Source organism: Geotrypetes seraphini, chromosome 6 (genome assembly GCF_902459505.1).
Source record: "Geotrypetes seraphini chromosome 6, aGeoSer1.1, whole genome shotgun sequence".
Taxonomy (NCBI): Eukaryota; Metazoa; Chordata; class Amphibia; order Gymnophiona; family Dermophiidae; genus Geotrypetes; species Geotrypetes seraphini.
Window position 1 is genome coordinate 52,139,720 of NC_047089.1, and position 13,640 is coordinate 52,153,359.

The 13,640-nt window shown below is 39.5% G+C and overlaps 1 protein-coding gene across 3 annotated transcripts in view; it reads left to right on the top strand.

Moving 5' to 3' along the window:
• KL (klotho) overlaps positions 1 to 13,640 on the top strand; it is an 81,216-nt gene that overhangs the window by 62,799 nt on the left and 4,777 nt on the right. For 2 of the 3 annotated variants that reach the window (XM_033947494.1, XM_033947495.1), the window contains exons 2-4: positions 3,386 to 3,896; positions 8,017 to 8,285; positions 12,368 to 13,421. In XM_033947494.1, the coding sequence (XP_033803385.1) occupies positions 3,386 to 3,896; positions 8,017 to 8,285; positions 12,368 to 13,421 (1,834 nt within the window). The remainder of the gene's footprint in view (positions 1 to 3,385; positions 3,897 to 8,016; positions 8,286 to 12,367; positions 13,422 to 13,640) is intronic. The other variant, XM_033947496.1, reaches the window with a different exon arrangement.

The window sequence follows — 13,640 nt, forward strand, 5'->3', positions numbered from 1 at the left end:
TCAGTTTCTGTCTGGTAATCTTGCCTTCCAGGGACAACTCTGGATTTATATGATCAAGAACATCTTTGTTGGTGATCCTAGCTGACCATTGGATTCGTAGAAGTCTTCTCCAGCACCACAGCTCAAAGGCATCAATTTTTTTTCTATCTGCTTTCGTGAGTGTCCATGTCTCGCAGCCATATGTCATGATTGAGAACACAATGGCAGTGATCAGTCTTTGTTTGATGGTGACTGAGACATCCTTGCACTTCAATATTTGGTCCATGCTTACCATGGCTGCATGCCATGGATAAAAACTTGTACCAAAAAAAACTTGTACTGTAACTATGGTAAATTGTAACCTGTTAAGTGTATATTATAGATGTTAACCCTTAACTCATTCTGAGCTCTTTGAGGAGGATGGGATAGAAAATGAATTAAATAAATAAATAGTCTTCATCACTTCTACTTCATCACTTCATCAGTTCCACACATCCATAACCCTTTCTGTGAATAACTATTTCCTTAGATTACTTCATCCTAGGTGCCCCCATTCCAGAGCTTCCTTTCCATTGAAAGAGACTCACCTCCTGTGCATTTATGTCATGGAGGTATTTAAATGTCTCCGTCATATTTCCCCTCTCTTGCCTTTTTTCCAAAGTATATACAGTATATTAAGATCTTTGTCTGTCTCTATATGTTTTATGATGAAGACCACTGAAAATCTTAATAGCTACCGCTTGGACCAACTGCTTCTATTTATATCTTTCTGAAGGTGCGATCTCCAGAATTATACACTATACTCTACATAGGATCTCACTGGGGACTTATTCATAAGAACATAAGAATAGCCTTATTGGGTCAGACCAATGGTCCATCTAGCCTAGTATCTCATCTTCATGGAGGTCAATCCAGATCACAAGTACCTGGCAAAAACCTAAATAGCCTGAACAAATATCTAGTTCTTCTTAACAAAAGCAAAACAGTTGTGAAAAAACACTCACTCCCCTCTGAACAGTTTTAAATCATACATCAAGAACTATTTCAATTATTTTAATATTTTTTGAACAGGAGATCCTCAGTGTGATTGCATAGACAGGTGAGCACAATAGCATTCAATGCTTAACTAATGCACAGGCTAACAAGCCCATTGCAGCACACCATCCTTGGACCCTCCCTTGTGCTAAAAACCAATTGTGCAAAAATTCCACTTATTCTTATTCTTCAAACACCTCCCCCCTCCCCCATAATATTATAGTTCTTTTAGTCAGTAGGACATAGTTCAAAACTCTTCAAACTTCTTCATACAAACTGTACTCAAAACCCGATATTTCAGTACTTCAACAAGTTGAATGCTAATCTCTTCATTCCCACCATATGATTTTCAACCTGCATAATAAAATTTTCCACATATAATCGTACCCAAAACACAAAAAATGAACTATCTTAGGGCTGCTTTTACTAAATGGCGCTAGAGGATTTTAGTGTGGGCCGGCGAGGTAAATGCTCACAGAATTCCTATAAGAGTTGGAACATTTACCGTGCCAAAAACCTCTAGCACCATTTAGTAAACCCAACGTTAATGTGCAGAATTCTCAATAGGTGAAGTCATTTATCTGTATGCTGACAACCGTTGTACACCTTCCATTCAGTCTTTCAACCGGGTTTAATAAAGAACTGCATTCATTTGATCAAAAAGAAGGCCCCAGTTCAAAACCGTTTGTAGCAATCCCTACAGGGCTACCCTGTTTTGCAAATGCATCCTCAGGGGAATACTTTGTAATCCAGAATGCATAGAAGTGGGCTGTCCTCATCAAGCAGAGAAATAACCCAGCATACAGTTTTTCCTTCGAGGAGGAGGCAAATGAAGCCCATCTGCACCTCTTCTTTAAGAACCTCCTATGAGTGTCAGAGCTTCCGAGTTCCAGGAGGGAGATTTTAGGCTAATTCTGGAGTTCTGACAACTGTATCCTGATGTATTATGAGATCTAAGTGTTGATGTCAATGGGTAGACTCACGGACTACTGATCCCAAACTACTAGCCAAAGTCTTCTTTCTGGAGCTGGGTAACTTGGCAGCTCCGGAGGTGCCAGGAACCACTTCAAAAGAACTTATAAATGCAGAGCTACTAAGTTACCTAATTCCAGGAGGGTGACCTTTTTAGACAGTCCTGGTCCTGAACTTATACCCCAAAACAGTGGGGAATGTATAGTCTCTAATTCTACCCATTGAATTCTGTGCTGCAGATATCATAATGCATCATGATAGGCTTCTAATAAGGCCTTACATGGCCTAAAATCTCCCTTTAGTAACAGGGTAACTTGGTAATTTTGCTAAATTGCTGGGGATACAGTAGTGTGGTTACAATAGTCACTCAAATTTAACTGAGTTCTTCTATCAGCTTTTTTTTTATTTAGGTGACTGAGTCAGTCTTCCAGTACATTTTACTTGGGCTGGCTAGCTCATTATGTTACAATCTCTAGACAGTCCTTACCTACTAGATAGGATTCCTAAGACTTGTATTCTAGATAAAACAAGATGGAAGCTATGCCTGCTCAAGGTAAGTCTTAATGTCACTGTGCCTCCAAGAAGTGCATCGAAGGAAACAAGCCTGGAGGCAGGGCAGAAATATCCAAGCCTGTCCTGGGCTGATTCTTGCTGAGCTAATCAGGAAACAGGTACCAAGATTACCAGAAGTACAAGACACAGCTACGAAGGGGCTGACTACAGCTAACATTACTAGAATAAGCAATCTTTGATTTGTTACAAATATAGGGCCCTTGGCATTAAGTCTTTTCCCATAGACTCAAGAAGGACAGTTTTTCAAAGCATTAATTTTCATGAAGAGTGGGTAAATTAACCTGTCTGAAAATTACTCTCTCAAAATCACTAAAAAGTATATGCAGTACTGACAGCATGCATATCTAGTCAAGCTATCAAAAATTGCCTCCTTAAACATACCAAATGTAAAGTTATTTACCCCCCTCCACCCTTTTACTAAGCTGCGATAGAGGTTTTTACCACAGCCCGGGGCAGTGAATGCTCTGACGCTAATAGAATTCCTATGAGCATTGAAGCAGTGTTTTGGAGCATTAGCGCCCCGGGCCATGGTAAAAACCTCTATTGCAGCTTAGTAAAAGAGGGCCTTAGACACAGAACTACTATGTTTAATACAGAATCTTTTCTCATGAAATTAATGCATTACAGAGTTACCGGTAATTTGTGAGATTGTTCACTAATTGAGCTTACATACATTGAAAGCACTAATGAGCTATGTGTGCTGACTTTCTTGATGATTATTAGACTAGGTAGAGATGATCTGTGAGACTCTTGATTACTGCTACAGTCTACCAACCAGAAATCAGGAAGTTTATAATAAATGAATGTGTTTGTGTTTCTTTAATAGGCTCATGCCAAAGTTTGGCATCTCTACAATGACTATTTTCGCCAAAATCAGAGAGGTCAAGTATCCATAGCCCTTAGCTCCCATTCAATAAAACCTCAAAATATGACTGAAGAAGATATCACAGAATGCCAGAAATCGCTGGAGTTTGTGCTGGGCTGGTTTGCCAAACCCATATTTACAGATGGAGATTATCCACAGAGCATGAAGAACGATCTCTCATCTATTCTGCCTGTGTTCACTGAGACTGAGAAGAAATTTGTTAAAGGAACAGCAGACTATTTTGCACTTTCTTTTGGACCAGTACTGAGTTTCCAGCTTTTGGATTCTGATATGAAGTTCAAACAAGTGGAGCATTTAAACCTGAGGATGGTTCTCTCCTGGATCAGCAGCGAGTATAATCAACCCCGAATATTCATCACGGAGAATAGCTGGCTTGGTCCCAACAGTACTAAGCGAGAAGATGCCAAGTTTATGTATTATCTTAAACAGTTTATAATGGAAATATTAAAAGGTACAGTTTAATGGGTCAGTGCTTGTCCATGGCTATTGCAATAGTATACATTCAGCTATAGTAGGTATTTTTCTGTTCCTGGATGGCTAACAATTACAAAAAAACAGTTGAAGTGGGATTTGTGGTTCCTGGATTCACAGTCTGCTGCACTAACCACTAGGCTAGTGGTGGGATTGTAGGGTGGGGTGGGGTGGGGTGGGGGTAAACTCCTTCAGAGCTCCAGTAAACAAACCCTGCAAAAGTAAACACATTCCAGAGTTACATAAAAAATTTGTCATAGTAATGGAAATAGAAACTGAAATACAAGACATCAGAAATGCATATTTTGCAAAACTAATATATTCCAATTAATACATTCAGAAAAAAAAAATTTGTCTACCTTTGTCAAAGTACTGCTTTTGTCTCAGTGTTTCTTTTCTGCTTTTCTGTTTTTTCTTAACTTTTTCCAGGTGTTTATATCCTTTTGACATTTCTTCTATATGTTCACCATCCATCTTCCTTCTGTATCCCTTATCCATTCTATCCAGCATCTCCCCTCTGTGTCCCCTGCAACTAGGAAGACATCAGGAGAGCTGAGGCCAGCAAGAGCAGCAGGTAAGAGATGCTGCTCACTGCTGGCGAAGATATGAAGATGTGGGTGGGTAGAGAGGAGAGGTGCCAGTGACCAAACCAAGACGGTATCTTGAGCAGTCCATCCCCCCTTACTACACCACTGCTGTGTGCTCTCATTGTGCATCTACAAAAACTGTGAATATATTTAATGCACAGTAAAGAACTTTTTAGTATGGTAAAGAATGGGAAGATCCATATTATTTGCACTTAGGGCTGGATTCAGTAAATGGCACCAAAAAATAGGCATCAGGAAAAATCAGTGCTAAGCACTTAACAGCATCCCTGCTTTCGGTGTAAGGACTTATGCCAGCTGAAACCTGGTGTAAATCCTGGTGCATAACAATCCCCCAAACTCTATAATGTGACCATTGTCCCAGGTACACTAGGTAGAGTGTGAGCCCACTGGGACAGATAGGGAAAAATGCTTAAGTACCTGAATGTAAACCACTTAGGCCAGAGGTAGGTAATTCCAGTCCTCGAGAGCCACAGGCAGGCCAGGTTTTCAGGATATCCACAATGAATATGTACAAGATGGATCTGCATGCACTTGCTCCTTGAGATGCAAATTTATCTCATGCATATTTATGGTGGATATCCTGAAAACCTGACCTGCCTTTGGCTCTCGAGGACCGGAATTGCCTACCCTTGACTTAGGCTATAAGTGATATATATATATATACTAAAAATAAATCATTCTTTGCAACTCCCCTGGAGGATTCTTAAACCTATGATAATAATTGGAACTAGCAGTATATAAAAAAATGGATTCTGCTTTTGCAATTATTGAGGTTTTTTCCTCTATTTAGCTCAAATACAATAAGGGGCTCGTTTGCAAAAAAAGATAACTGTCCAAAAGACAGCATAAGCTGGCACTTGGACACCTTACTAGTTAAAACGTTCAAGTAGCCATTTTCGAAACTGACTTTCTAGACGTCTTTCTGGTCACTTTGTCTCCACTGCATCTAAATCTTAAGGGGGCATGATATAGCATGTTTTGGGTAGACCTAGGACTTGGATGTTCTGCAGGGATAATCAAACTTTAAGCAAAATATCCAGGGCATTTGGGGCTAGACCTGTTTTAAAAATGAATGAGTCTAAAAGGTGCAAAAACTGATGAGATGATCACTGGTGAGATTAAGACACGACACCCCCCCTTACTCCCCCAGTGGTCACTGATCCCTTCCCACCACCCAAAGATATATAAAAAAGTACATTCCAGCCTGTATTACAGCTTCAGGTAGTCACACAGCTGAGCACAGCAGAGCAGAGGGGTACTCTAAGGGGTACTGCAGTAAATGTCACATTAGGGTTGCCAGATTTTCCAATCAGAAAATCTGGACCCCTAGACCTGCCCCCAAGACAGCCCAGTTCCACCCACTCCCACTGCCTTTTCTTGTTGGTCAGGAGGACATCCGCGCATGCGCAGATGCCCTCCTGCTCAACACTGATTTCTTCAAAGCTTTTCAAAACCCGGACAAAGTGCGGGGTTTTGAAAAGCCATCCAGACCCTCGGACATGTCCTCAAAAGGAGGAAATGTCCAGGGAAATCTGGATATCTGGTAACCCTATGTCACATAAAATGTCCCAGGTACACATATCACTATAACCTGCTTATATTGTATGGTGAGCCCTCCAAAACCCAGCCAAAACCTACTATACCTACATAAAGATGACACCTGCAGGCATAAGGGCTATTGTATAGGTGGGTACAGTAAGTTTTGGGTGGATTTTAGAGGGCTCACCATACAATATAAGCAAGTTATACTGAGATGTGTAGCTGAGATGTGACAAGAACTGCAGTACCCTGTAGAATGCCCCTCTGCTCTGCTTTGCTCAACTGCACTCGGTTGTTTGTTGCCAGTCTGCTAAGAATGCTGGCTGCTTGGATGTTCTGATAGCTTATTTTTCTCTGTTTTTCATTTGGACATCTTTGTATTCGGAAATGATCAAAATAGATAGACTTACTAAGGGCCAAAACATCTAGACAGGTCATAAAAAAAAAGACATCTTGGATATTTTCTCTACTGGATTTCTGGATGTATTTTTCAAAACTCTAAACTCAGACTTAGACATCCTATTGAAATTGCCCCCTCCATGCCTTTAAATTGTAGGATTGGATTTTGTGGTTTATATACACACCTCTGACCCACTCATGCCCCTCCTATGGCCACGCCCCTTTGGGCAAGAGAGTTTGGGCAAGGATTTACATCGTCACATTTTAAAGTTATTGCTCTCTTGTTTATTGTGACACATATCTACTCTGCCAAGATTTAAAGCGACTGCATATTTGAGGATCTGTTTTGCTTTTGATTATGAGCCAATGAGTGACAGTTTGGAGTTTCTATCAAGAACCCCTCTGAGATTTTTTAAAAACTTATTTGTGTTTGATTGAGTGAAGGAGTGACGCAGTTTTGACCCCTGATGCAGGCAATTTGTGCCGAAACACGGTCCATGTCGGATCTTTCAATAAAGTGAACTGTACTTACTACTCCCATCTCTGAGGCCCTTGGTACTGCGTTTTTTACTTACTGTACTTTGAGTCCCTCTTCTAGTTATATTCTCTTGAGAAACAGCTGATCTATCTGCCACAGCCAGCCACTCCTCCCCCAGACCATGTCATGCCAGGATCCTGCCCTTGTTTTAAGCAGCTAACACATGGGATTTTACTGCAGCATCTGCCTTTTTAATGCAGTAGAAAGTAGCAAAGGTTTGTGCTACTGTCTACTACATGGTAATCTCTGCATTAGCTGCTTATCCCAGTTTAGTAACAGGACCCCTAAATGTTCTTTAAAAGTGTCTTCTATTAAGTTGAGTAAATTGGGTTACTGCACTGCCAATCCCTACCGGAAACCCAAGCAACAAGTGTAACACTTATATGAACCTTTTAGAGAAAAGGTGGGCCATGTCTTATACGACCTACCTACCTACAAATTAAAGCCAATTCTAATTAGATTGTAAACTCTTCTGGGCAGGAACCGTCTCTTGCATGTACAATGTACAGTGTTATGTGCGCCTGGTAGCGTTATAGAAATAATAAATTGTTGTTATGGGCCATGTCTCATACAACCTACCTACTTACAAATTAAAGCCAATTCAGGCATGGCATGTTCTTTTTACTAACATGCATACCTCACAACTTAGATGGCCAATATCTTTCATTGTAACAAAGTGAACTTGGCCCACTATTGTTCTCAGAGGTTCATATATGCCACACATGTGCACAGTATAAGGAACTAATGAGAAGATTTTAGGAAAGAGATTTTTTTTCTACATAATGGTGGTATAACCATAATGAAAAGTGCCCCCCCAAAAAAAAATAAAATAAAGAAATCAGTATAAAACCTAATTATGAAGCAAAATATAATTAGGAAAATTTTAAGTTTAAGACCAAAAGAGGAGACAAGTGATTCATGAAATATGCACATATTTTGAGGACTTTTTAAACTGTGTAACTGTTGGACTGCTTAGGGCTGGGATGCAATTTCCTTCTCATTTATTCCTTCTCTAGCTATCAGATTTGATGCTGTCAATGTTACTGGTTACACAGCTTGGTCCCTCATGGATGGCTTTGAATGGCTCCGAGGATACAGTATCAGAAGGGGACTGTATTATGTGGATTTTGCAAGCCACAATAAGAGGTTGATGCCCAAGTCTTCAGCTCTTTTTTATCAGAAGCTGATTGAGGAGAATGGATTTCCTCCTTCACTAGAAAATCAACCAATAGAAGGAACATTTCCCTGTGGTTTTGCTTGGGGCACTACTTCCTACACTATTCATGTAAGTCTGTGGATTATAACATAATGATTTTCTCATGGAAATCCCTTTGAAATCACACCATAATATATCCTGTAATCAACTCATTTACTGGCCTTTTTTAAAACTTATAGATGATTTCAAATTGTTCATTATGTATGTTCTTTTTTTTGTAAATTTTGTTTATGGTGCACTGATATAGAAAACAGAATACAAAACAACTAGCAAACATGATGAAATGCAATAATCATGACCAGATGTCACAAAAAATAACAAGATCAGCATCCCTAACCAGGAAACAAACCAGTACAACTATAGCTTAAGTATGGGCTGCATCTCCTCCTCCCAGTGGGCTCTTATCTGGGATCCATGGGAGATCAGCCCCCTACTGTATGCTTCTTCAGTGTCTTTTCTGCAGTCTTATCCCCCATCACTCATCGAACCATTCACCAAGTTACCCTCACATTCACACAGATCCCCACACATACTAAACTCCCTCTCTCTCTCCCTCATCCCCCAACCCTCCCCCAAAGGACAACCACCAGATACTAAAGGCCTTCTGCTCTTTCAGATCTCAGAACCAGTAACTCTCCAATAGTGATCCAACAACTGTCTTACCGTATCATCACCCTGGAATGACCTACATTGGCCAACCAATGCTCAAAGACCACCATACGCCCCATAATCGCTTGCCAGATTTCAGGCAGAGGAGTCACATTCTGAGATCACTATCTTAAAATGACTTTGTGGACCAGGAGAGCAGTTAGATCATAACGTTTCAGTGCATTGGGTGACAAGCATTCTTGTTCTCCTATTATCCATATGCCCAACACCAAAAAGCTGGAAGTATTCTGCAGTGGTCGGCCTATCACTCATTCAACTGTCCCAATAGCAGTTGTATGCATGTTTTTCTATAGAGATTTTTGGTGCTAACTGCGTAGTTTGATACTGTGTTATAAACTTTTTTCAAGGATAGGCACTCTCAGATCTTGCCTATATGGGTACTCCTACAGTACAGATGGACAATGTTTACTCTCTACAGTTATTATTACTGTTATTAGTAGAATAGAAAACATATAGGGGAAAAAGTAATCATTATAAATAATTCATATAGTAAATGTAACTTAATATCAGACAGTGTATAGACTTGGGAAATCAGATAAAGTTCTGAAATCAATATTCAAAAAAATCTCATAAACTAATCACATATACCATTTATAGTGACTCCAATTACCAATATTTTGTTTCCTTTTTGGTTCAAATGCATATGTTTATGTATTCACACATACCATTCAGTTTTTTTGGTTATACAAAGCATGTCACTTTGCATATATTTCACATAGGATTACTTTCAAAATACTACTTCTTACTTTTAAAGTTCAATCTAATCGCATTCTACCCTTTATAGATAGGATGATAATCCCATTCGACCCACATAGGACGCTCCGCTCCTCCCAACAACATCTTTTAGCGGTCCCCTCAGTCCGCCAATTGTTTTATGATACAACACGTAAATCAATCTTTTCTGTAACCGCTCCAACATTGTGGAATACTTTACCTCTTATCCTGGGACCAGAAAAGAATCTCAATAATTTTAAATCTAATCTTAAAACATTTCTTTTCAGAGATGCTTTTGAGATCTATACTTAATTTTTTGTTCAAAAAACTCAGAAAATAGGCCTTACATCAAAGACTCCCTTTTTTACCTTTTGTTTTTTTCCTCCCCTTTCTTTTATGTTAAGCAATGTATCCTCCCTATTTGCCTTTGTGTATCATGTTGCGTCTGTATTGTATTTGTTTATGCGTTCCCTTTATGTTATATATTTTTTTATATTTTTAAACTTTGTATTGATTGGAAACCGCTTTGATCATAAAAGCAGTATATCAAGACTTAAATAAACTTGAAACTTGAAACTTTCACTTTTACCATTCTCCTTAAGTTTTCATAGTCTCCTTTTAAAAAAAATTAAATGCAGTTGTATTGGATTTCCTGTGTGAACTTATTCCAGGGAATATATCAAATTTGATAATGTTATGATCACTGTTATCAAGTGGCCCCAACACCATTACTTCCCACATCAATTCATGCACCCCACTAAGAACTAGGTCTAGAATTGCTTTGCTTCTTGGATCCTCCATAAAGCAGTCTTTGATTTCATCAAGGAATTTTATCTCCCTAGCATGCCCTGATGTTACATTTACCCAGTCAATGTTGGGGTAGACCGAAGGTCCATCACCCATTATTATTGTGTTATATATTTTATTAGCCCATATGGAATTTCTACCCACAGGGATTCCAAGGTGTGTTTCTGCTCCTCTAGAATTTTCATTTCATTTTATTCAAGGCTCTCCTGAACATATAACTCTACTCCTCCACCAATTTGATCCATCCTATCACTATGATATAGTTTGTACCCAGTCCCATTGACAGTGTCCCATTGGTTATCTGCCTTCCACCAGGTCTCAGAAATGCCTATTATATCTATCTTTTCCTTTAATGGAATATATTCTAGCTCTCCAATCTTGTGTCATAGGCTTCTGGCATTCACATACAGATGCAGGAATATAGATGTAAGATGCAGACAAGCTTATTGCTGAGAATGAATGCCACGCCATTTTTCCTGTGTTTCATGACCAGAGGAGCAGATTCAATGCTTGTTTGATTGAAAATGGACCTGTCCTGTCCATTCGAGTTTACTGATCCCTGTCAAATCAATTTTGTTTTTTTCCATTTGATCTTTAACAATTTCCTTGATTCATACTTCGTACATTCCATGTCTCTATGTTGAGAATATCTTTATAGCTTTTGATATCCCTTTTCTGTCCAGCAACATCAGCATCATGATGTCCTGGCAGCTTTCATCCGTCAGCTTCATACTCTGGGTGATGATCAGTTCTGCCCTAGTAGCATGGTGAGTGCCTTCTGACCTAGAGGACTATCTTCCAGCACTATACGTTGATTCTTTATGTCTCATCATCAAGTTTTCTTGGTCGAATACAGAAATAGATTGCCAGGCCTTTCTTCTGTGCAGTATAAATTCGATGTTGCCGCTGTTCTCGCATCAAACGCGATCCTCTGCCTCTGACATTGCCCATCTGCTGCTGCCCAGATGGGTGGTACATCGTTAGTCCACCCTGCTGGTAGTGAAACTACCAATGGCATAGCTTTCAGCTTCTCAGATGTGCACAAGCCCGAGTGGCATTATAAGCCCATGTACCATGGCTGGAGCCCTATTGTTATTGCCCAGTATTAATGGATAGTGTATTTATCAATAAATGCACTATTTAGTAGGAGGGTGCTATTTATCAATAGCTCATGCTGTTGAGGATAGCGTACGCTACTGACCTATAGTAAATGCTATTGAGCGTTAATGCACACTATTAATGAAATCTCTCTGAAATGAAAATGAAAAAGAACACAATAGCTAGAGGTGAGGCATGCAATGGCTGTTGATGCTTCTTTCCCCCAGCATATCCCCTTTGCGCCACCTTCTGGGGACTGCCCCTGCAAATACCCCCATTGACTCACCTCCCTTTACATTTGTGTCCTTAGGCTCCTCCACCAATGAGTTAAGCTACTATTCAAATCACTAGCTCTACTCATTTTCTATCCTGTTTGGTCATCCTTTTAAAATCTACTCTTCTGGTTCCTGCTCTCTTCCTTCATCCTTTGTAGCTTATCCCACCACCCCAGCCTGCCTCCTATTCCAGCCCTTCCCTATCTCTACCCTATCTCTGAGTGGCTGATCTACAGATTGTTTGTGGATGGCAGCCACTTAATAGGTGACTGTCCTAAGTCTAAAACAATTTTTTTTTAAATACCCCAAATGACAGGACAAACTAAACAAAAGAAAAAATTTGCCATACACATATTGGGTGAGCAGTTTTCAACTAGTCATTTTTCCCAGATAAATAAATATTTACACTAGTGCCTGGCTTATGAAACGTGTCCTTTGAAATGATAGAATATGTTTTCTCATAGGCAGAGCTCTTGTTAATTGAAACTCTGAAACCATTACCTTTTACTGTCTATTTCGCGAACATAATTCAGCTGGAATGAGCATATGAGATTTAAACATAATTTTTGTTCTTTATTCTTTTCACAGTTGGATACAACTCCTTCCCAATTTAATGACCCTAATGTTTATTTGTGGGATCCGAAGAAAATGAAGAGTCTTACTAAAGTTGAGGGTGCGATAACTCAGAAGCGCAAGCCTCACTGTGTTGATTTTGCTGCTATCGGACTCCAGATTTCTTTGCTACAAGAAATGCACGTCACTCATTTCCACTTTTCGCTCAGATGGGCTTTGATTCTTCCTTTCGGAAACCTGACTAAGGTCAATCATACAGTCTTGTACTACTACAAATGTTTTCTTAGTGAGATGGTGAGAGTTAATATAACCCCTGTAGTTGCCTTATGGCAATATATAAATGAACATCAGGAACTACCTGTTCCACTAGCCGAACACGGTGCATGGGAGAACCCCCAAATTATCCAGGCCTTTGTTGACTACTCTAGGCTTTGTTTTAAAGAACTTGGCAATTATGTTGGCTTTTGGATCACAGTGAATGAACCCTACGTGAGAAATCTTTCCTACACTGCAGGACATAATCTTTTGAAGGCCCATGCTTTAGCTTGGAGGGTCTATGACAAACAGTTCAGACAATCACAGAAAGGTAAGATATCTATAGCTCTGCAAGCTGATTGGTTAGAACCGGCTTGCCCCTTTTCTACAAATGACAAAGATACAACCAACAGAATTTTAGAATTTGATATTGGATGGCTCGCTGGACCTATTTTTGGCCATGTTGATTATCCCTCTTTTACGGATGATGAAAAAAAGTTGATTCAGGGAACATTTGACTTCTTTGCTTTAAGCCATTTTACAACCAAGCTCGTTTACTGGGAAAGAGAAGATGCATCCAAGAATAATCACTATCTTAAAGTTCGGCCAATGACTGACAGCACATGGCTACATTCACCTAACAGGACGGCTGTGGTTCCATGGGGATTACGAAGAATGCTCAACTGGGTTAAATCTAAGTATGGTAACATCCCAATTTATATTCTGGCCAATGGAATTGATGATAACCAGGAAGAGTTTCAAGACAAGCTGAGGATGTATTATATACAAAATTACATCAATGAAGCTTTAAAAGGTAAAACAAAAACAGAGAATTCTGATTTTACTCTAATACACTGAAACAAAAGAGTCGCTTGATATACTAAATAACGGTCACAATAGAAGGGGGATAGGACTTTGGACTTCTTTATAAGCTCTGATATATACAAAGAGAGGAATTTCATAACAGGTCGCCTAAATTGGGATGCTAAGTAGGCATCGATTTTGGAGCTATGAGGGTAATTTTATTAAGAGG